Source organism: Arachis hypogaea, chromosome 17, assembly GCF_003086295.3.
Source record: "Arachis hypogaea cultivar Tifrunner chromosome 17, arahy.Tifrunner.gnm2.J5K5, whole genome shotgun sequence".
Lineage (NCBI taxonomy): Eukaryota > Viridiplantae > Streptophyta > Magnoliopsida > Fabales > Fabaceae > Arachis > Arachis hypogaea.
Window position 1 is genome coordinate 2,106,672 of NC_092052.1, and position 23,535 is coordinate 2,130,206.

General features: G+C 32.2%; 2 protein-coding genes and 1 pseudogene across 2 annotated transcripts; 2 read left to right on the forward strand and 1 right to left on the reverse strand.

Annotated features, from left to right (window-relative positions):
• The first annotated feature begins 1,130 nt into the window (after positions 1-1,130).
• LOC112767174 (receptor-like protein 7) lies at positions 1,131-4,319 on the forward strand (annotated as a pseudogene).
• A 2,890-nt stretch (positions 4,320-7,209) lies between these two features.
• LOC112765246 (receptor-like protein 9DC3) lies at positions 7,210-10,535 on the forward strand. Its single transcript, XM_025811163.3, has one exon. The coding sequence runs from the start codon at positions 7,309-7,311 to the stop codon at positions 10,372-10,374; it is 3,066 nt and encodes a 1,021-aa protein (XP_025666948.3). The 5' UTR covers positions 7,210-7,308; the 3' UTR covers positions 10,375-10,535.
• An 11,851-nt stretch (positions 10,536-22,386) lies between these two features.
• On the reverse strand, positions 22,387-23,535 carry LOC112765752 (F-box/kelch-repeat protein At3g06240-like). Its single transcript, XM_025811607.1, has one exon. It carries the CDS (start codon positions 23,533-23,535, stop codon positions 22,387-22,389), a length of 1,149 nt encoding a protein of 382 aa, XP_025667392.1.

A 23,535-nucleotide genomic window follows, 5' to 3' on the forward strand; every position in this document is an offset into this window, starting at 1 on the left:
TGCAAGAGAATGGAGAAAATATGAGATGGGTCGGGTGAAAACAAATAAACTTGATCATCACATTATTATATTCTTCACAAATTAAATATTTTTTTATTTTAGTTTTAAAATAATAAGGAATAAAGCATTTAGATAGTCACAAAAAAAAAAGTATTTAGATTATTTTCCAAAAGCATTCCATCATAATTGAAGTACCGCATCGTTGTTAATCACAGATCCTCTTAGAATTACGTTGTTGAAGGGTCGGAATAAAATGTTCATTTGGAATAGTCTTTGACATATATTAATTAACCAATAATTTTTTTGAATAATATAAATAATAGACTTTAAAATTAATTCAATTCAATTAAAATACACCATGCCACTAATTAAATTTAGTATTAATTTACTTTTTTAACCCCATTATTCACATTATTCAACAATATTATTGTTTACCTATACTTTTTTTTGTATTTATTTTATATTAAACTATTAGTGATTGAAAATAGCAGAAATAGTTATATATATAAAAAAATCTTATATATAGTCTTGCTTACTTTATGAATGGTCCTTAATTTTTGTGACGATAAACTTAGAGTGATATATATATAAGGAATTAATTTTTAGTTTTTTAATATTCGTTAATTTTTTTAATTCTAAAAATTTTATTTTTTTAAAAAAATTAGAGTTTAGGATTTATAATTTAAAATTTAGAATTAAAAATTTCTGATTTAATATGATCTATAATTTAAAATAATTTTAAAAAATTTAACTGATATTTTTTTGTGACTAAAATTTAACTGATATTGATATTGCGTGAACAAAATTGATTTGCTAATATTGCTTTGTATAATATATTAGTCTAAGACAAAGTCTTTTTCTAGATTCATATTGGAACAACATCAATTTATCCTAACAAATATATTACTCTTCATATGTACAATTACTTCCACCAAGAATAAGAACCAAATATATCTAAGTCTCTCGTTAGAATAAAACTTAGAATTTGATTTAGTCTTAACTCTTGACATTGATAGATTGGGATGGTATGAATATCTATGGTTAATAATGGTTGGCATAGGTGCTTGTAATCCCAGTAAAAAAATTTATCTATAAATAGATGGATCTTGATTGATGAGTGACATATCAAATAAATACATAAAATAAGCACAACTTTTAATCAATAATCAATGGGTTGTTTCATTTTGTTGATTCTTATGATGTTCCATTTTGCATGTTTGTCTTCACATTCATGTCATCCTTATGAAAATTCTGCTTTACTTCACTTCAAGACCCAACTCATTACAAACACTACCTTTTATGAAAATACATATTATGAGCATTTGTGTCCCAATCTTTATCCAAAGATGAGGACATGGGACAATGGAACAGATTGTTGTTCATGGATGGGAGTCACGTGCCACTCTGTGTCTAGTCACGTGATTGGCCTTGATCTCAGTTGCAGTGCCCTTGTAGGTAATATTCATCCTAACAGCACTCTTTTCTATCTTACTCATCTCCAAACACTTAGCCTTGCTTACAATTCTATCTATGGTTCTGAATTGCCATCTCAGTTTGGTGGGTTTGTGAGTCTCACACACCTCAACTTGTCTTATTGTGCTTTCAAAGGTGATATTCCTTCTCAAATCTCACACCTTTCTAAATTACAATCACTTGATCTCTCTTGGAATTATGCTTTATCTTTGAAAGAAACCACTTGGAAGAGGCTGCTGCAAAACACAACATCTTTGAGAGAGGTTGTATTGGATGAAACAGACATGTCTTCAATTGGTCCAACACCAGGTCCTTTGTCTTTGATTGCCAACTTGTCTTCCACTTTGGTTACTCTTAGTCTTGTTCATACTAAAATAAGTGGTTATTTGACAAGTGATATATTCTGTTTACCAAATCTTCAAAAACTCAATCTAGGTGCTAATCAAGGCATTCAGGTTCATGTTCCAAAGTTGAATTGTAATACTTCTCTTCTTAGTATCTTGGATCTTTCAGAATGTAATTTTCATGGGCCTATTCCTTCATCATTTTTCAATCTAACATATCTTACTTCCTTGATTTTGGTGGACAGTTTTTTAAATGGTTCAATTCCATCATCACTTTCAAACCTTCATCATCTTGTTTACTTAGTTCTTTCAAGGAATAATCTTAGTGGAAAAATTCCCAATGTGTTTGATAGGCTAACAAACTTGCAAACTCTCTCTCTTCATGATAACAATTTCCAAGGAAAGTTGCCATCTTCATTGTTTACCTTAACTCGACTCTCTCAGTTGGATTGTTCTTCTAATCAAATTGAGGGGCCATTATCTGACAAAGTAGCCTTTTCAAATCTCACTGAATTATTCCTAGAAGGTAACTTATTAAATGGGACAATTCCATCATCAATTTTCTCCCTTAAGTCTTTGAGAACTTTCGATCTATCAAAAAATCAGTTCATAGGACCCATAAGTGGTGAGATCACATCTTATTCCTTGGAATATTTAGACTTGTGCAACAATAAGCTCCAAGGAAACTTTCCAGAAACAATTTTTCATCTTGTAAACCTTTCTCATTTGTGCTTGTCCTCAAACAAATGGAGTGGTACTACCCACTTTTCACTCTTCTCCAAGCTTCAAAATTTGGAGTATCTTTCCCTTTCAGGTTGCAGTTTATTATTGCTAGAATCTGAAACAAGTGTTAATTACACTTTTTTCAATTTGCAAGCACTACAGTTATTTTCCAACAATATCATTGGTTATTCAAAATTCTCTGGAAATTTTCCACAGTTGAAATATCTTGAATTGTCCAATAATAAACTTGAAGGAAAGGTGCCGAAATGGATACATGATATACATTCATTAATTCATTTGAAACTCTCACACAACATGTTCACATCAATAGGTCATCAATTCCCATGGTATCAATTTGAGTACCTTGATCTTAGCTTCAACTTGATGGATGATGACATTTCTTCTTTCTTTTGTAATGCAACTTTTCTAAATGTTATCAACTTGTCCCACAACAGATTCATAGGAACATTTCCACAGTGCCTTGCCAATAGCTCATCCCTTAGGAATTTGGATCTGCAAATGAACAAATTTCATGGAACTTTACCAGATACCTTTGAAGATCTTGTTACACTTAATCTGAATGGCAACCAGTTCAAAGGTTTATTGCCAAAATCTTTGGCCAATTGCACAGATCTTATGGATTTGAATCTTGGTAATAATCAATTTGAAGATACATTTCCCAATTGGCTTCAGAATCTATTAAATTTTGAAATATTGGTCTTACAAGGAAATCAGTTGTACGGTTCCATTGTCAAACTGAAATCTGAAAATATATTTCCAAGTTTGATTATTTTTGACATATCAAGCAATAACTTTAGTGGCTCGTTACCAAAAGCATACATACAAAACTTTCAAGCCATGAAGATTCAAAGCAGTTTGTATTATTATCTTCAAAGTGATTCAGGTTCAGGAGAAGGCAACATTGAACTAGAATATGATAATTCTATGACTACAACAGTTAAAGGAGTTAGTATCACTTTGACAAAAATTCCAAATGCCTTTGCAAATATTGATTTATCAAGTAACAACTTTGAAGGAGAGATTCCAGATGTTTTTGGAGAGCTTCAAGCACTCAAAAGCATCAACCTTTCACATAACAACCTCATTGGTCCTATTCCACATGTTATGGGAAATTTGACAAATCTTGAGTCATTAGATCTCTCCTCAAATATGCTTACTGGAAACATTCCTGCTGAATTGACCAATCTAATTTTTCTTGAAGTCTTGAATCTTTCCAGCAACCATCTTGAGGGATCAATACCTCAAGGAAAACAGTTTGATACATTTTCAAACAATTCCTATAAGGGAAACATAGGACTGTGGACTTCCATTGACAATTCAATGCAACAGTAATGTCCCCTTGCAACAATATTCATCTTCTCAGGCTGAAGATAAATTTGGATTTGGTTGGAAACCAGTGGCAATAGGATATGCATTTGGAATGGTGCTTGGAATTGGCTTGGGATTTTGTGGTTTCTCAGTTGGAAAACCTCAATGGCTTGTGATCATCTTCAGAGGTAAATGGATCAAAAGGAGGAGTCATGCAAATCGTCATGCAAGAACAACTCTGTTTTGGCTTTTGGTAGTAATCTAAGTGTGTAACACGTTTGTGTCTTGTGTTGTTTTGTTTTTTATGTTTTATTTGATTTCATGTTGTACTTTTATTTTACTTTATGCATGTCTTCTTGATATTTATAGTGAATACTTGTTCTATAGTTGTAAGAAATGTTGCATGTAAATTATGTTTTTAATGAATATAAGTGTCTCTGCTTCACTATAGTTGCACCTTCTAATATAGTATAGTTTTCAGTTTTCATGCATATTCAGCTCTAAATTCTTCTATGGTCTATTTAAACATATTAAGCCAACAAAACAGAGAAGCTAAATATTATAAGAACTGTTATAAGAACAGAAATAATAACAAGATAAACGAGGAAAAAACAAAAAGAAAGAAAGATGAAATTTAGGAAAAATAATGGTATACTTCAAGCCCGTCGCAGATCAAAGCTCTATTTATGAGTTGCTGCATGCACAAAACAGAGTTCAAACTCCCAATATTTGTTTAAGTGGATGAGTGAGCTGACCATTCAACCAATCCAAATTAGTTAAAGACATTCTTGTTTAATCAATTAATAATTGTGGTATCCACCATCAAGTTGAAAATTTGTGTATACTCAAAACGAAAATTAGACCATCCAGCACTTTGTTAGAATTAAACTCTGGTATACGGTGAAGCACAACCTGATTTTCAAGCAATCAATTACTCAAAAGAACCACAAAAATTAAAATAGGTAAGGGCCATACATACACTAGTAACTTTATCAAAGATAACGCGTACATGCATGATGCAACATTTTAACAACTTACTTTCTTTGGGTGGCCATTACTTTTGAACTCACTTTAATTTTGCTAAGTAGGAAAAAAAAAAGACAGAAAAGTTCTTGCTCGGTCAAAGTTACTTTACATATTTTGACGCTTAATCAATTATTTGATCAATACAATTATGTTTCTCTCTAACTCGAGAAAGAATAATCCAAAATTATTAAATATAACTTAATATCTATAATTTTATATATATAATATTTAAAATTATATATTTATTATATTTAATATTATGTATTTATTTTAAAAATAATTAACACATAGAAATACATTTAAGTTTTTTTGGCAACCAAATCAAACTAAGTTGGTCTAAACTCAATAAAAATCAGTTTCATTAGTGGAGTATAAATATACGCTCCAACTATATAAACGTTCCTACATGGCTGCATTTATCTCCTCTTCTTTCTTCTTCTTCTACTTCACATTTCTCATTCTCCTTCTTCGCATTCTTCTTCCTTTTTTTTTTCGTGTTCCTCCTTCTTCTTCGCGTTCTTTCTTCTTGGTTTTATTCTATCAAGAGAGTAAATCAAGAAGAATTTTAAGAAAACAAAATAAGGAAAAAATAAAGAAAAAAATGAAAAAGAAGAAGAAGACGAAGTGAAAGACGAGGAGGAAAAATTCAAGTGAAACGAAACTAAATGAAACCTAAATTAAATTAAGAAATGAACCGAAATTTCTTAAGGAATAAAAAATGTGGTCAATACTTAACAACAATATCAAATGAATCTCAATTAATTCACAAATGAACCGAAATATGTTTAGATTTGAACAAAAACTAACTAAATAATCACATATGAACAAGTTCAGCAAATTCAAATGAAACGAAACTAAATGAACCTAAATTAAACTAAGAATTGAACCGAAATTTTTTAAAAAATAAAAAATTTAGTCAATACTTAAAAGTAGTATCAAGAGAACATGTTAATTCACAAACGAACCGAAATAAGTTTAGATTTAAACAAAAACTAACTAAACAACCACACATGTCAACAAATTTAAGCAAAACAAAACTAAATAAACATATTTTCACCGACTAACAATTTTTAACTATTAATTTTATACGAAAGACAACTACACATAAATTTTTACCACAAACTAATCCCGCCAAAGACGTTACAAAATCTTCAAAGTAAATGGTCATTTCTTCTACACATAGTGGGTTCTACTTTGTTGACTTTGCATGCGCTTGTTTTCTGCGCGTCTTCACCATTAACAATAACGAATGAGAGAGAAAGGAAAAAAAATAGAATAAAACAGATTTGAATAAAATAGAATAAATTTACAATACCGAATGTAAACAAAAAAATAAATTGGATATAAATAGAGACGGGATCTTGAAGCTATTTTATCCAAAGGATATATATTTTCAATTTAATTTTCTTATTAACATAATAGAATATATTAGTAGATGATTACTATATAAGAAAATTTGCATTAAAAGCACATTATTTTTGTAATTTTCACCCATAACTTCATTTCCATCTCTATAACAAATCCAATGTTACTTTTTCAAACAAATTGTAATTGAATTATATTCTCAATGAATATTTTAAAAACCTCTAATATAAATAAAGTTAATGAATATTCAATTAGTCATTGTCATGAAAGACCAATGGTTCCTAACAAAAAATAATTGACCAAGCGGCTTTAACTATCTAATTTTTTTTACACATATTATTCTTTTCCACAACTAAAATGATATCGTTTTGAGAAAATGGATATTTACATTAATAAATCAATGCCTTAAAAATTAAATTTAAAGAAAAAAGCACTGAAGTCAAGCTTTTTTGGTCAAGCTTCACACCAATGCATGGTGGATATTGTGAGGGTGGCTCGAATACTTTTTTTTTTTTCTTTCGAGAGGAGGTGGGTTTTTTTTTTTTTTCTCTTTTGTCTTTCGGAGCAAAAATTCACTTATTTTGATAGGATTAGTAATAAATAATAAGGAGCAGTTGATAAAAAGATATATGAAAACTCAAAAGATAATAAATATGTCACTATCTAAAATTATATATTTTTTTGCTTATGTGACAATAACGAGACATACATTACTGTAAATAACGAAATACATGAACAATTTTATTTTGTTTCACACTATTCATTAACAAAAGCACATGTTTATCATTTATTATTTTAAAAGACCTAATTAGTACTTTTTTTTTTTTAATTAATTAGTCCAAAATCAACATGATATAATTGTCACTTTACTCTATATTTTAATATAGAAATCATGCATTGACTGGGTATAGGTGGCAGGTGTTGTAATTCTAATTAAAAAAATATCCATAAATAGATGGATCCTAATCGATGAGTGACATACCAATACCATTTTCAAGTAAGCCATATATACATACATAAAATAAGCAAAAGCTTCAATCAATAATCAATGGGGCATTTCATGTTGTTGGTTGTTAGAGTGGTGTTGTGTGTGTATATGTTTATGATGTTCCATTTTGCATGTTTGTCTTCTCATCTATGCCATTCCCAAGACAGCTCTGCCTTGCTTCACTTTAAGACCCAATTCATTTTTAACCCTTCCTTTTTTGAATATTATGATGCTTGTGACTGGCCTCATGTTTATCCAAAGACGAGTACATGGGAGAATGGGACAGATTGCTGCTCATGGATGGGTGTCACGTGCCACTCTGTGTCTGGTCACGTGATTGGCCTCGATCTCAGTTGTGGTGCACTTGTAGGTAATATGAATCCCAATAGCACTCTTTTTCATCTTACTCATCTCCAAACACTCAACCTTGCTTTCAATTTTTTCAATCATTCTCCATTCTCATCTCAGTTTAGTAGATTTGTGAGTCTCACACACTTGAATTTATCTGATTGTCAATTCAAAGGTGAAATTCCTTCCCAAATCTCACACCTTTCCAAATTACAATCACTTGATCTCTCTTTTAATTATGGTTTGATGTGGAAAGAAACAAGTTGGAAAAGAATGTTGCAAAATGCAACAGCTTTGCGTGAGATTGTATTGGATGAAACAGACATGTCTTCAATTAGCTTAACACCAAAGCCTTTGTCCAATTGGTCTTTCTCTTTCTCTTTGGTTACTCTTAGTCTTGTTGATACTGAAATAAGGGGATACTTGACTAGTCACATTCTCTGTTTACCCAATCTTTATGAGCTCCAGCTATCCAACATTCAAGTCCATGTTCCAAAGTTGAATTGCAGTGCTTCTCTTAGTTTTTTGGATCTTTCATGGTGTCAATCCCTAGGATCACAAATCCCTGATTCCTTTTCTAACCTCACACAGCTAACTTTTTTGGACTTGTCTGAAAATGGATTCAATGGTTCAATCCCATCATTGCTCTCAAACCTTCAGCATCTCACTTACTTGGACCTTTCAGCCAATGCATTCACTGGTTCGTTCCCATCATTTCTTTCAAACCTTCATCATCTTGTTTACTTGGATCTTTCAGAAAATAAGTTTACTGGTCAAATTCCAAATGTGTTTGATAGGCTAACCAATTTGCAATCCCTTGGCCTTTGGGATAATAATTTCCAAAGGAAGTTGCCATCCTCATTATTTGCCTTAACTCAACTCTCTTCCTTGGATTGTTCTCATAATGAAATTGAGGGACCACTACCTGACAAAGTAGCCTTTTTAAATCTCACTCAATTATTCTTAAAAGGCAACTTATTAAATGGCACAATTCCTCAATGGGCCTTATCTCTCAAGTCTTTGAGATACTTAGATCTATCAAATAACAGATTCAGAGGGCACATAAGTGAAATTACATCTTATTCCTTGGACCATTTAGACTTGTGCAACAATGAACTCCAAGGAAACTTTCCTGAATCCATTTTCCATCTTGTCAACCTTACTCATTTGTGCTTGTCTTCAGATAACTGGAGCGGTATTGTCCACTTCCCACTCTTCTCTAAGCTTCAAAACTTGGAGTATCTTTATCTTTCAGGTTGTAATTCATTATTGCTAAAATCTGAAACTAGTGTGAATCACACTTTCTCCAATTTGAAGACACTGCAGTTGCTTTCTAGCAATATTACTGGTTGGTTGGAATTCTCAGGAAAATTTCCAAATTTAGATTTTCTTAAATTGTCCAGCAATAGTCTTCAGGGAAAAGTGCCAGAATGGATACATGGTATGGATTCATTAACTTATTTGAATCTCGCACATAACAATGTTACATTGATGGACCATTTCCCGTGGTATCGACTTGAATACCTTGATCTTAGTTTCAACTCGATGGCTGATGACATTTCTTCCTTCTTTTGTAATGCAACCTCTCTGTACATTGTCAACTTGTCCCACAACAAATTCACAGGAACATTTCCACAGTGCCTTGCCAATAGCTCATCCCTTGCATTTCGAGATTTGGATCTACAAATGAACAAACTTCATGGAACTTTGCCAGATACCTTTTTGGATCTTACTACACTGAATCTCAATGGCAACAATTTGGAAGGTCTATTGCCGAAATCTTTGTCCAAATGCTCAGGACTTGTGGATTTGGATCTCGGTAACAATCAATTTGAGGACACATTTCCCAATTGGCTTCAGAATATATCAAATTTGGAAATACTGGTCTTACGAGGCAATAAGTTGTACGGTCAGATTGCAAATTTGAAATCTGAAAACATATTTCCAAGTTTGATTATTTTTGACATATCATGCAATAACTTTAGCGGCTCATTACCAAAAGCATACATACAAAATTTTCAAGCCATGAAGATTGTTCATGATGTGCAAAGCCCTTTGTTTTATATTGAAACAGGTTGGATAAGTCTTACTTTTAGCGACACAGCAAAAGAATATGTCAATTCTATGATTGCAACAATTAAAAGAGTCAGTCTTACTTTTACGAAAATTCCATATGCCTTTGCAATTATCGATTTGTCAGAAAACAAATTTGAAGGAGAGATTCCAGATGATTTTGGGGAGCTTCATGGACTCATAGGCCTCAATCTTTCTCATAACAGACTTGTTGGTCATATTCCCCACTCTTTGGGAAATTTGACAAATCTTCAATCATTGGATCTCTCCTCAAATATGCTTTCTGGGGATATTCCTACTGAATTGGTAAATCTGAACTTTCTTGAAGTCTTGAGTCTTTCCCAAAACCAGTTGGTGGGACCAATACCCAGAGGAAAACAATTTGATACATTTTCAAATGATTCCTATGAGGGAAACATGGGGTTATGTGGATTTCCATTGTCAATTCAATGCAACAACAATGTCCCTTTGCAACAATATCCATCTTCTGAGGCTGAAGACAAATTTGAATTTGGTTGGAAACCAGTGGCAATAGGATATGCATGTGGAATGGTACTTGGAATAGGATTGGGATATTGTGTTTTCTCAATTGGAAAGCCTCAATGGCTAGTGGTCCTCTTTGGAGGTAAAAGAACCAAAAGGAGGAGCCGTCGAAACCGCCAGCGTGCAAGAACAACTCTGTTTCAGCTTTTTGTTGCAATGTAAATTTGTAATAAGTTTATGTCTTTTGCTGTTGTGTTTTGTATGTTTTGTTAAATTTAGTGTCGTACTTTTATTTTATGGATGTCTACAAGTCTTGACAATATTTATAGCAAGTACTTGTTCTATAGTTGTAAGAAATGTTGCAAGTGAATTTTGTTTTCAAAGTATTTTTTCTCATAATTATATATGTGTGTGTGTGTGTAAGTTTCTGTGTCCAAAACTTCTTCACTTGCACCTTCCAAGTATCTAGAAGACTAGAGCAACTATATCATTATTATGCATGGGTATTATATGAGCACGCAACTGATTTTTTGTTTAGCGGTTAGGAGGTAAGGTGTTTTAGTAATTATATTAGAACAATTGCCAAACTATTAGGAATATCTCCAACACAATCTGATTGTTTTTTTTTTTTTCTTTTTTTAACTGATGTCAATCTAAAACAGTTTGATAAAAAAAAATACTAATTCTCTGGTATCCATCATCAAGTAATAGCTGGTCCCAACTCCCAATGCAAGTTGAAAATGTTTTTATATTCAAAACGAAAATTAAACCATCTATACTTAGTTAGAAATAAGAGGATAAAACTCCGGTGAAGATAGAGAATACTTTACATACTTTAATTCTTAATCAATTATTTGATCAGTCCGATTAGGTTGTTCTCTATAATTAAAATGTTGTGTCCAGTAATAGTACTACTTCTCTGTTTACAATACTAAAGAAGAACAAATATAATATTAATGATTAAAGAGTTCAATATGTATTGTTTATAAAAGGTATGCTATTGTGACAAAGTATTTGAGATGTGAAGCACTAAAAAATATAAATATTACAATGCAACCAAACATGGATTCACACGTGATACCAGGCCACAAACAGCACTCTGTTCCATTTTCCCATCCATCAACTTTTTGCAAGTTCTTGAGTTGAAGCAAGGTAGAGTTTTGGTCAGGATGGCATAAAGGCGGAGACAAAGACAAAGACTAAGAGAAAGAAGTGAAGAACAGATGTAGATACAAAAAGATTTGAAATTGCAGCAACAAAAGAGACCCCATGGCCTGATATTGATTTGATTCAACAGAAACTGGTTTACTTGGGACTGAAGAAAAGAGGCAAGAATGATATAATGGAAAATAATAAGCAACTAATGAGGATTTATATCCAACTAAGATGCAATGCAATCCAATTAACTAATCTTAAGTGCATCATTTCTACTCTAAACTAAAACACACATGAACATTTTTTAATAATTGTTATGTTAACAATTTATATATGATCATAGTTTTATGTGGATGATGATTATTCTGCTTATTTCTGCCCCCATGTTTATCCGGAAATGAGGACATGGGATAATGGGTGAGATTGCTGCTCATGGATGGGCGTCACGTGCCACTCTCTGCTGGTCACGTGAGTGGCCTTGATCTCACTTGCAGTATTGCCATCTCAGTTTGGTAAGCTTGTGAGTCTCACACACTTGAATTTATCTTATTGTGGGTTTGAAGGTGAAATTCCTTCTCAAATCTCACACCTTTCCAAATTACAATCACTTGATCTCTCTTTTTTTTCTCATGGTTTAATGTGGGAAGAAACTACTTTGATGAGGTTGCTGCAAAACACAATATATTTAAGAGAGATTGGATTGGATGAGACAGATATGTCTTCAATTGGTCCAACATATTTAAGTAAGTGCTTGTTCTATATTGTAAGAAATGTTGCAAGTAAATTGTGATTTGATCATATTAAGTGTTTCTTTCTTACTCTTCTTGCACCGTCCAAATACATTACTCAATATCTTATGTTGTTTTTCTGATCTATTTTAATATGATTAAACTAACAAAAACAGAGAAGCTATAATTTATATCCTAAGAACAGAAATGATGACATGTTATATGAGCAACGAATTTTTATTTGCAACCTACTTGAACAAACATGATCGAATTGAATTCTCATTGTTTTGTCTAATCCAATGATTTTAAATTAATAATTTTCTAATTGTTATTATTTGATAAATCTCAAATCATTAGATCTCTCCTCAAATATGCTTACCGGGAAAATTCCTACTAAGCTGACCCTTCTAATTTCTCTTTTAAGTCATAAATCTTTCCAGCAACTTTCTCGAGGGATCAATACCTCGAAGAAAACAGTTTGATACATTTTTAAACAATTCTTACAAGAGAAACATGGATCTATGTGAATTCTCATTATCAATTCAATGCAACAACAATTTCCCTCAACAACAATATATATCCATCTTCTGAGGCTGAAAAGAAATAGGATATGCATGTGGAATGGTATTTGAAATATGCTTTGTGTTTTCTGAATTAGAAAGCCTCAATGGCTTGTGAGAATCTTTGGAGGTAAAAGGATCAAAAGGAAGATCATGCGTGCAAGAACAACTTGTTATGTACAACTTCATTGAAACAAGTAGAACACTATCAAGATCATTATTACATGGAAATTCTGTTTCAGTTTCTGTTTGTAATTTGATTCTTTACTTTAAACATGTCTCAAAGTGTCAAGGGTATTTATACTTTTCTAAGAAGTGTGTAAATGTGCAAACATTTGAACAGATAGGGGAGTTAATTAAGTAGAGAAAGATCAATCCCTTATTATCATGATGATCATCACTACACCCATGATTTCAAAACTTGCAAAAAGGGCTAATCTCAATTGAGTTACGAGGCTTATTGGTGTAGACATATTTATGATTCTCATATTCAATAAGTACCTTCAAATTTATATATTAATATGTCATTATATTAAATAATACAGCTATATAAAACACTCACTGATGTCTTTATAACTATGTTCCTAAAACTAAACACCAAACAGTGGATTATATATATAGTGCATTATTCATTCTAATTAAATAATTATTTATTATTCCAGGAATTTCAAATAAAATTCTATTATATTTCATTATACTTGTATGCAGTGAGTTTAATTCTAGATAAGATTTGGGTAAAACAATCAATTAATAAATCTTCAAAAAGTAAATGGACAATTCTTCTACACGTAGTGGGTTCTACTTTGTTGACTTTGCATGCACTTGTTTTTCCACTTTCTTTCTCAATTGTTCATTATTCTCATCACTAACTAATCAAATAACATTGTTTTCACGTAGTTTCCAAACTTCCCATGCTGCACTTTTGTCTTCAGCGCGTCTTCACCATTAACAATAATGAATGAGAGAGAAAGAAAAAAAAAAGAAAGAAAAAAACATAATAGAAGTTGCCATCATTTCTGTCAAATCTTGAGCATCTTGTTTATTTGGATCTTTCAAGGAATAAGCTTAGGGCTCAACTTCCAAATGTGGTTGATAAGCTAACCAACTTGAGAATTCTTTCTATTGGGGATAACAATTTTGAAAAGAAGTTGTCATCTTCATTGTTTACCTTAACTCAACTCCCTCTATTGGATTGTTCTAATCTAACCAAATTATACTGCAATGGTAACTTACTAAATGGGACAATTTTGTCATCAATTTTATCCTTAACGTCTTTGAGAACTTTGGATTTATCAAATAATCAGTTCTGAGGGCACATAATAAGTGGTGAAATCACATCTTACACTAGATCTCAATGGCAACCAGTTCAAAGGTTTATTGCTGAAATCTTTGCCAATTCTATGTATCTTCTGGATTTAAATCTTGGCAATAAGCAATTTGAAGATACATTTCCCAATTGGCTCCAAAATCTATCGAATTTGAAAATTCTGGTCTTAAGAGGCAATAAGATGTATGGTTCCATTGGCAATTTGAAATCCAAAAATATATTTTCCAGGTTAATTATTTTTGTCATATCATGCAATAACTTTAGTGGCTCATTACCAAAAGCATACATAAAAAATTTTCTAGCCATGAAGATTCAAAGCAATTTGTATTATTATTAGTATTTTCAAAGCATACATTGAACCTCTATGATTGCAACAATTAAAGGAGTCAGTATCACTTTTGCAAATAAAAATTCCAGAAGTCTTTGTCTCGACCACCAAGGAGATTTCGAGAAGGAATTAAGTGAGATAATATAAGATGAGAAGACACCACATCCAACTCAAAACCTTAAAATGTCAAGTTAATGGGTCTCTCAACTTATAAACTCCTCACTCTTCCTTGCTTTCTTTGATGTGGGACTAACTTCAACACTTCTCACACTTGCAACATTAACAAACTTCTCACATAACAGATTTATTGGTCATATATACATGATATTGCAAACAAAATTGTGAGAGTATATAATGTACATGCATGATTCTTCTCTTCTGTCGTTGAAAAGTTTTGATAGAAAAATGTATTTAGTAAAATAAAGATTTTTCATCTTCTATTGTGAAAAAACTGTCCACTCTATCAATTAATCCCAGCAAATACGTTGTTAAGGTCTTCAAATGTACAAATTTTCCAATATGCATGCTTGACTATGGGGATTGGGGAGCTAATATAAATAAATGTAATAATACAAGTATTATTTATAAAATAATATATATCTAGTACTCCAAAAAAGATTTTAATTGTTACTCTTAATCTTAATCTATAGTAATTAACAGGTAACAATAATAATATGAAAAAATCACAATGTATATTGTTTGATATGAAGAATATTTCCAATTTAATTTTCTTATTGTTTTGTCGATTTTAAACAAATCAAAAAATGGTTCGATATCTAACGGTTTGGGAATGAAACCTACTTCTCTTTGGGAGTACCAGTTTTTTAAAGTGCATCAAAGACCTTTCGTTCGGACAAAAACTTAAGGAAATCTGAAAACAGTAAATAAAGGCTTTGAAAATAAATTGGCAGAATTTGAAATGGTTTGCATTAAATTTAAATAAAGCAGTAAAATACTTTCGATTGGAACAAAGGACTTTCGAAATGGAAATATAATAAAAATACTGGAATGTAAATTGAATAGGAATCTTAAATGTTGCTTGAAAAATAAACCTACGTGAAGAAGTAAAGCTTGCAGAAAATGTAAATAAAAAGTAAAAAACAAGTGGAAGGAAAATTGACTCAAAGCAGACTCAGAAATTCGCTGGAATGTGAGTGTGCATGAATAATAAGCAAAGTTTCAACCTATGTGCCTTCGAGCCTTATTCTATTTATAAAAATCGACAACCAATCAAATTGAAGTGTAACTCCCACGTTCATTAATCTATAGGTAACCGTTCTCGTTTTTTTTTTTTTGCTAAGCAACCCTAAGACCTTTGATCCTTCAATTCAATATATTGATCAGCTTGTTGACTGGTCACGACAAACTCTTACTCGAACATATATGCTCATTAGCTCTTCAAATGCTCTCTTTTTCAAAATAAATTATTTTCGACTAACACTTATTAATACAATTAAATTACTATATAATAAGAAAATCTGCATAAAAAACAACATTAAAATTATTTTTAGATTTTTGTCTTTTTTTTCCGTGACTTATTTATTGGTTTTATCTTTTGAATTATTTTTGTTAGTAATATAAGCTTTCGATTTAATAGCTTATCTTTTGCTTTTACTTCAACAATTAATCGGAAAAAATTAAAGAAAAATTTGAAACAGATAATCTATATATACATGCAAGAGAATGGAGAAAATATGAGACGGGTTGGGTGAAATTGATAAACTTGATCATCACGTTATATTCTTTACAAATTAAATATATCTTTTTTCATTTTAGTTTTAAAATAATAGGAATAATGCATTTAGATTATTCTCCAAAAGCATTCCATCATAATTGAACTAGTGCATCGTTGTTAATCACAAATCCTACGTCGATGACTTGGAGAATATAATGGAGAAGAGTTGGGATTACGCTGTTGAAGGGTCGGAATAAAATGTTTTCATTTTTAATAATCTTTGACATATATTGATTGTCATGATTTGCATTTATATTGTATTAAACTATTAATGACTGAAAATGGCAGAAATAGTTATATATAGAAATAACTTATATATATGTCTAATTTAGATAAATAACTTAAATAAGTTCTTTTAGAAGAAGAGCTTAAAGTATAAGAAATTTTATTAATAGAAAATTATAAATAAATTATTTTATATTTAAATTTTTAGTTATAAAAGTACTTATTTTAAAGTTGTAGCATTTGGATAAATAACTTAAAAAATATAATTTTTTTTACACAACAGAATGAATATTAAAATAACTATAATAACAAATACTTTCCAATATTAAATGTTGATTTTACATAACCTAATCACTAATATTGGAAATGATATGGTAGGTAAAAATAAAAATTAAATATAAAATATGTGTTAATGTATATTTTGTTGCTGTTTTTTATTTTTTACTCCTATTAGAACTTTCTTCTTCTTTATTGAGGTCAAAAACTTGCTATAACTAACTAAAAAAATAATAACAAGTTATATAAAAATAAAATCACATGTAAAAAAATAAAATTAATACTAAAATGTCATACCACAGTTAAATACAAATTTAATAATAAAAATAGAACGATAAAATGATTAAAAAAATACCTAGAAAGAATATATGCAGGTTGTTCAGATGGAACATTATCTGAAAATGGTAGTGGAAGATCAATACTTCTAACAGATGAATTATTACGTAAAAATGGTGATGGAGGCCCGTACTTCTAGCAGATGAAACATTACGTGAGAATGATGGTGGAAGGCCAATGCTTCTAGCAAATATTTTTTGTAAAGAAGTGGTAGAATAACTTATCGAAAAGTAGAGAAGTCATATATTTACTTCTTAAAAAAATTGTTAATTAACTTTTCGAAAAGTTAAAATTTTTTTTAAAAATAGTGTTAAACACACATATTGTAACTTTTTATAATTTAAAAATAAAAAAAAGTAATTTCTGTTACTTCTGAAACGGACTAGTCTTGTTTTACTTCTTTATGAATGGTCCTTAATTTTTGGTGACTGAATATTTGTTTATACTTGTAATTATATTTTGTAGTATATTTTACTTCTTTATGGCATATTTTAGTGAGTATAATTACAAGAAGAAAATTAAAAAAAAAAAGTCAAGTTTCTTACTCCATCACGCACAGACTAGACTATATCATACCCACAAATAAATATAAAACAAATATAAAACAGCAACAAAAATACAGAGAAATTATACGAGCCTCTCACACCAATTGTTTTTTCATTTGACACACTCAGACTAATCAATATTCTAGCCCAGACAAAATAGGCCAACAAAAATTCTGTCCAAAGAAAAAAGATTAATCAAATAGCATTATTTCTTAACATGGACCTGGATTGTGCCACTTTTGTCCTGGACTTCTTTTTCTTCCCATGCCCATTGATTTCCATATATAAACCAATATTGACCTTAGTTTTATCCTATAAAACAAGTACATTTTACTGAGTTATCGTGTCCACATGTCGGATACATTTCGAATACAATATTATTGTATCTAATTGTATCTTAATAAAAAATAAAAAAATCTTTTTCAAATATATTTGGACACACCTACATACTATAAAGTATTAGCATGTCTAACTTTATTCTTAATATAATAATATGTATTTTAAAATAAATTTAGAAATAGTATATATTATTATTTATTAAAATAAAATTTTTAAATATTTTATATAATTAAAAAATTAATTTATATTTTAATGCCAACCAAATATCAAATTATCACTACAATTTAACTAAAAAATACTTCATATTTTATATATATGACGTATAATTGATTACTTGTATCTTATAAAATTTTAAAATTTGTATATTCGCATGTCCTATATCGTGTCATGTGCGTGTGAGTGTTCAAAGATCATAAGTTTTAGCTTTTACTATCCCTCCCTCTTCATTTGTCCCTTAGGCCTCGGTAAGGAAGGGAGAATGTATTCTTAATGCAAAAAAAAAAAAATTACATTAACGTGAATTCATGGACAAATTAAAGGTGATTTCTTTCAAATTCATGGCAATTTTGTGGGTAAGTTACTCTTGCACATGTGTCTTCATCTCAGCCATTGATCAAAAAAATTTTCAACCTTTCATTAATTGATGCATTAAATGTTTTCACACTACATTGTATTTTATATTATTTACATTATACCCCGTAACGTATTTATACTTGATGCAATACGCAAATAGTTGATTTTACAAATCTCTCCCCAAATACCATACAAATCAAAACCTTCCCCAAATACCATTTCAATGTGTACAGCTTCTTCTTCTACCTCTCAAAAGACACTTCAAAAGAACTGCTTCATTCTTCAACCTCACTGCTTCCTTTACCCTTCTACGATCTCACTTCTTCTTCTTCTCTACCCTTCATGTGGGTGATGGGTTTGATTTTTCCGGCGACCCACTCCTAAAACCTTCCCCAGATACTCCTGTAGTATCCACAGCTCCTTCATCTACCTCAGTGCTTCTTCTACCCTCCCCTTAACTTAAGCGTTTGATTTTTCCGACGACCCACTCGCAAAACATTCCCTAAATACCGCTGTAATGTCCATAACCTCTTTTTCTACCTCGTTCCTCTGATTTCAAGGTCAGTCATCGTTAGGGACAGTTTTTTCCTAACCCCGTGGAAGACCCTGCCTTCTGCGTCTTCGTCCAGGGTTACGCGGGTGTCATTTTCTGTGATTTACCTTCGAAGAACGTAAGTCATCCCCTTGTTAGCAAGGTTCCGGCGACCCACGTGCAGAACGCTCTCGGAAAACCCTTGTAAGCCCTACTGCTTCTTCATCTAGATCATTCGTTTGTTTTTTTGTTTTTTTAGCCAATTTGCATGATTTGTTCTGTTAATCACTTTCTGTAATCACCGTTCATCGAAGAAGATTGATTCAATTTCGAATGCAATAGATGATGATAGTTTTCCATGGTGGTGTTAAATGTTAATCAGATCGATGGCCAGTGATGCATGCTCCTCAAACACGAGACGAGGCATAGGGGGAGCCGGTGGACAACAGGAACTGAGATCTGGAAATGCAACCTCAAGTTCGCTGCAACCTCAGGATGTAATAGATGGTGTGGCCCCAAAATGCTTCTGTGAAAAATATGCCATCAGTTATATGTCGAAGACAGACACCAACCCAAATAGGTTATTTTTTGGATGCCCATTATTAAAGGTAACCACGCAATTCTTTATGTATGAGAACTAAGATTATGCTAAAATTTGATTAAAATTTGAATTTTCTGGAATGGAGCTTTAGACTCTATATTTTGGTTATTCTCCACCCTGCTCAAGTTGTTGTGGATGTGATTTTGAATTGTTGGGAATTGCATGCCTATTGGTTATGAAAATGATTTGACTTTGTTATTGATTTGATGTTAAATTGGGTTGATTTTGTATATGATTTGATATTGGTGCTGGTTAATTTTGATGAATGACTGAGAATTGAGAAAAAGTTGATTTATTCAAAATAGATCTACCTAGATTAAAAATCATGATTGTGACAAGAATTGACTTGGTACCTGATCTGATATTAAAAATGGATGCTAAAATTTGAAAGGATTTTGTAGATGTAGAATCTAGGGATTAATTACAGTGACGTACATGAATTAGATTGAATTGGAGTATTTTGTAACCCCTTACATTAATTGTGTTCTATTCGTTGTAGGTGACAGAAGCACATTGCAAGTTCTTTCTCTGGGTTGATGACCACATTGTTAGGGTCAGAGCGGGGGAGGCTACAAGGGGATCGGGTGACGGGAAGCAGAGTGATGTTGGAAAACATTTGGGAATGGATAACTTGATAGACCATGTGGAGGAAAGAATAGCAAAACTAGAGAAGCTGCTGAACAAGAAAAGTAGAGAAGCAGAGTTGAGGAAAAAGGCTAGAGAAGCAGCTGCAAGAGACATGGAGGCTTCATCAACAACGTCTATTGATTAGCTGCAAACCAGAACCCGAAGCACCTCGATTAGGTTCAGAAACTTAAGAATAATTTCCTTCTTTGCTGAAAATTGCTACTAGAATGTAGAGACACAAACGTTTGAAGCTTTAAAAGCAAAAAATTGTCGAAGACGTCCATTTGACTTGTGCAATATGGTTGGAATTTGTTTATGTTTCTAGTTACGTGTTTTTGTTTTACCCATAGATACGTATATGTTTTATGGTATCTATTTTTGTGACTTAGTTACCAAAGTTCCCTACTAATTTCAATAGCGTATGAAGGCTAATACGTTGTAGTAAGTCAGACTGAATACCAGAAAATAGCAACCTTTTTATTAGTGAAACGAATGCTTGAGATTGCAGTCATGTTATAACTCAATCTTCGGAAATTCTGTAAGAGTAGGAAGGAGAAGGGCATGACAATATACACCGATGATTTGGTGACTTCCATGACAAATCATGCGGCCATCACAATAGATAATTGACAAGATCTGTTTTTCTTCTTATATACTAGTGTGCAGCATAAATTTTAAGTTGTGATAGAATGAAGAAGCTGAAAGTAAACTAGAATGTTATGTTAGGCTTTGGAAATTTGTTGAATTGCAACTTGTTGGTCAAGTTTAATTGCTTTCCTTTCAGAAAATTTCTTGCATATGTTTCGAAATTCCTAATCCCTTGAACCTAAATAAATCTTAACACTTGTAGTTTATTTGATCATGATGAATGGCCACTGCTTTGTTCTAATACACATAAATTGTTCAGCAAGCTATGATGCTTGAAATAAGCTAGCCTGTCTGTTAACATATTGGGTTTTAAAGGCTTCATCTCATTAGGTATTGAAGTTGTAGATCATCATCTTTATACCCTTGCACATGATGTATAATACTCCAATTGAAAGATCTGACTTTTTAAATTACCATAACTTCCCATTATTGCTGAATCCTTTGTTTGCTCAAATTGTTTGACTTTATTCACCCCTTCATGCACTTGATTGAATTCCTATTACTCTATAATCTAAAGTAAATGAACGAGTGCTAATGGGTTGATCATTTCAGCGACGTGGCCGTGGAGGTAGAGTGCAAGCTGGAGTTTGTTCATGGAGTGCTAATGGCTTATTGCAGGTATTACCAGGTTACCATGTACTGGGTTGCTCATTTTTTCTTCTTATAAAGTAATATTCAACGAGTATATGGCTTATTGCAGGTTTTTCCGTGCACTGGGCTAGGTTCTGTCATCGTCCAACAAAGCAGTGGTGTATACAACTGTTCTCCTAAAACCCAGGGCCATCATGTGAGTTTCTCTTGTAACATTGCCCGTTTATATGTCCGTTTATATGTCGTCTTTTTTGGTCGAATCGTGTTACATAGGAAAACTTTGGTCGAATTATAGGTCGAATTGTCTCGATTCACGATTATCCCAGATCAGTTCTGGTTAGGTATTAAGGTGTAACATAGTATATGATCAAAGGTCATAGAAATTTTTTTTTCCCCAGGGTTGGTTACTTTAGTTAACTGAATATTTAGTCTTTCTGTCATACTTGGGATTGGGCTCGGTCAACTAACCTGGAAAGATGTTTATTTTTTGGTAGTTCAAGTATATCTAAAAGTAAAGTGGGCTATCTATCAACTTGGGCCAGCTACAAAAACAATTAGTGGATAATTCAAGTCAGGATTAATGCAGCAACTGGCTTGAAACCTGTTAAGCCCAACTCTCTCCAGAATTTTAAAAGGAAACCAAGTTTTTCCAGGTAACTATTTATTCCATTCATGTGTGTGTTAACCGTTAATTTGATCAATGTTATTTGGAATAGCATTTCTTGATTGAATATTTGCGTAAATTGTTAGTAGGTTAACTGTTATTTCTCACATAATCCCTATACTAGGATGGTTAGAAACAAAATAACACCATTATAAATCTCCTGTACATGAGGTAGACTACACGACACATCGAATTAGATAGATTGAGGTTGTTATGCAACCATTTCTCTTAATTTTGGCTCTTTTAAAAAAATGTAAAACATACAATTGTAAAGACAGACTGATAGAAAAAACACTAGGAATTAACCATTGTCATAACAGTTCTAGGGATTCCATTAACAAAAAAAAAAAAAACATAATTAACATCAACCGGAATACTAAACAAAGAGTTTCAACCAAGTTCCACAATACATGTAGTCGGAGTATATCTAAATGTCAATTATTTCTAGACAGGAAACATCCCTGCAAAATACTTGAGTGTAGACCTTACTGTGATCGGGTGTGGCGTTTCTGGGTATCGCCATGCTCTCCTCACCAATAGATTTCTAGTGCCATGTTCGATGTCATATTCTGTCAACACAAGCTCTCTGTACCTGTAATTGACGAGTAACTCTCTTTCCTTTGAATTGTTCACCAACAAAAGTAGGTTATCATCCACGAATAGTATTGGATTTTCTCTGATACTTCGACTCGCAAACCTGCAGTACTGCTCTAATATTCTGTTTCCATCCGCTTCTTCATTCAAGTGCCAAATTGCTGCGACATACCCAAATTCGTTGTGTGTATGAGCGAGGAGTGCAAGTTTTTCCTTGTGGGTTAGTAAATTGTGAACGGTATATATTGCACCTACAGGGATAGACACCTCGCTAAATGATTCATCTTCAACACTGTAACATAAAATAGACTTGGGTGTAGCATAGCTATCTCCTGTACCAGTTATCCAATACGCGTGACCATTATTAAAAACAGAGTTAGGGTCAATTTTTTCTACACCAGGGAGACAATCAACGCAGTGAAACCATGTAGAACGCCTTGAACAATATCTAGAGAAAAAAACGTAGGCATCAGCTATGTCCCTTTTGCACATATGTATGACTGTGTATGCATCTGAGTTTGGAACATGACCGAAACCATATACTGGGAAAAACGATCTACCGTGGTCCCTGTGGGGGTCGGAAATTTCTCTAGAGCATTGTGTTGTCGGATTCCATACCAAAAGTCTTGTGTCGTCTTGTTCACGGGAGAACTTGAAACATATGTTCCCGTTTGACACTCCCACAATGCGGAACCACCCATGGATGCCAACTCCGAAAGGATGCTGAACATTCACTTCTTCTCCAGAAGCAGCATTCACTATATATAGTGAATCTGAACCCATTAACAGTAGTGAGTATCCAACATGAAACAAAACATGTTGATCTAATACTTTCTGCCTTCGCATGTGGTGTATGCATGTCTCTGGTTGGCGTAGCTGTCGGTGCCAGAATTTATTCAAGCACATACATCTCCCTACAGCTTTGGCACTACTACGCAGGAAGATTTCTTGTAGCAGTTCATCCGGAATAATCGGCAAGGGAAGTTGGAATTTAGCCAT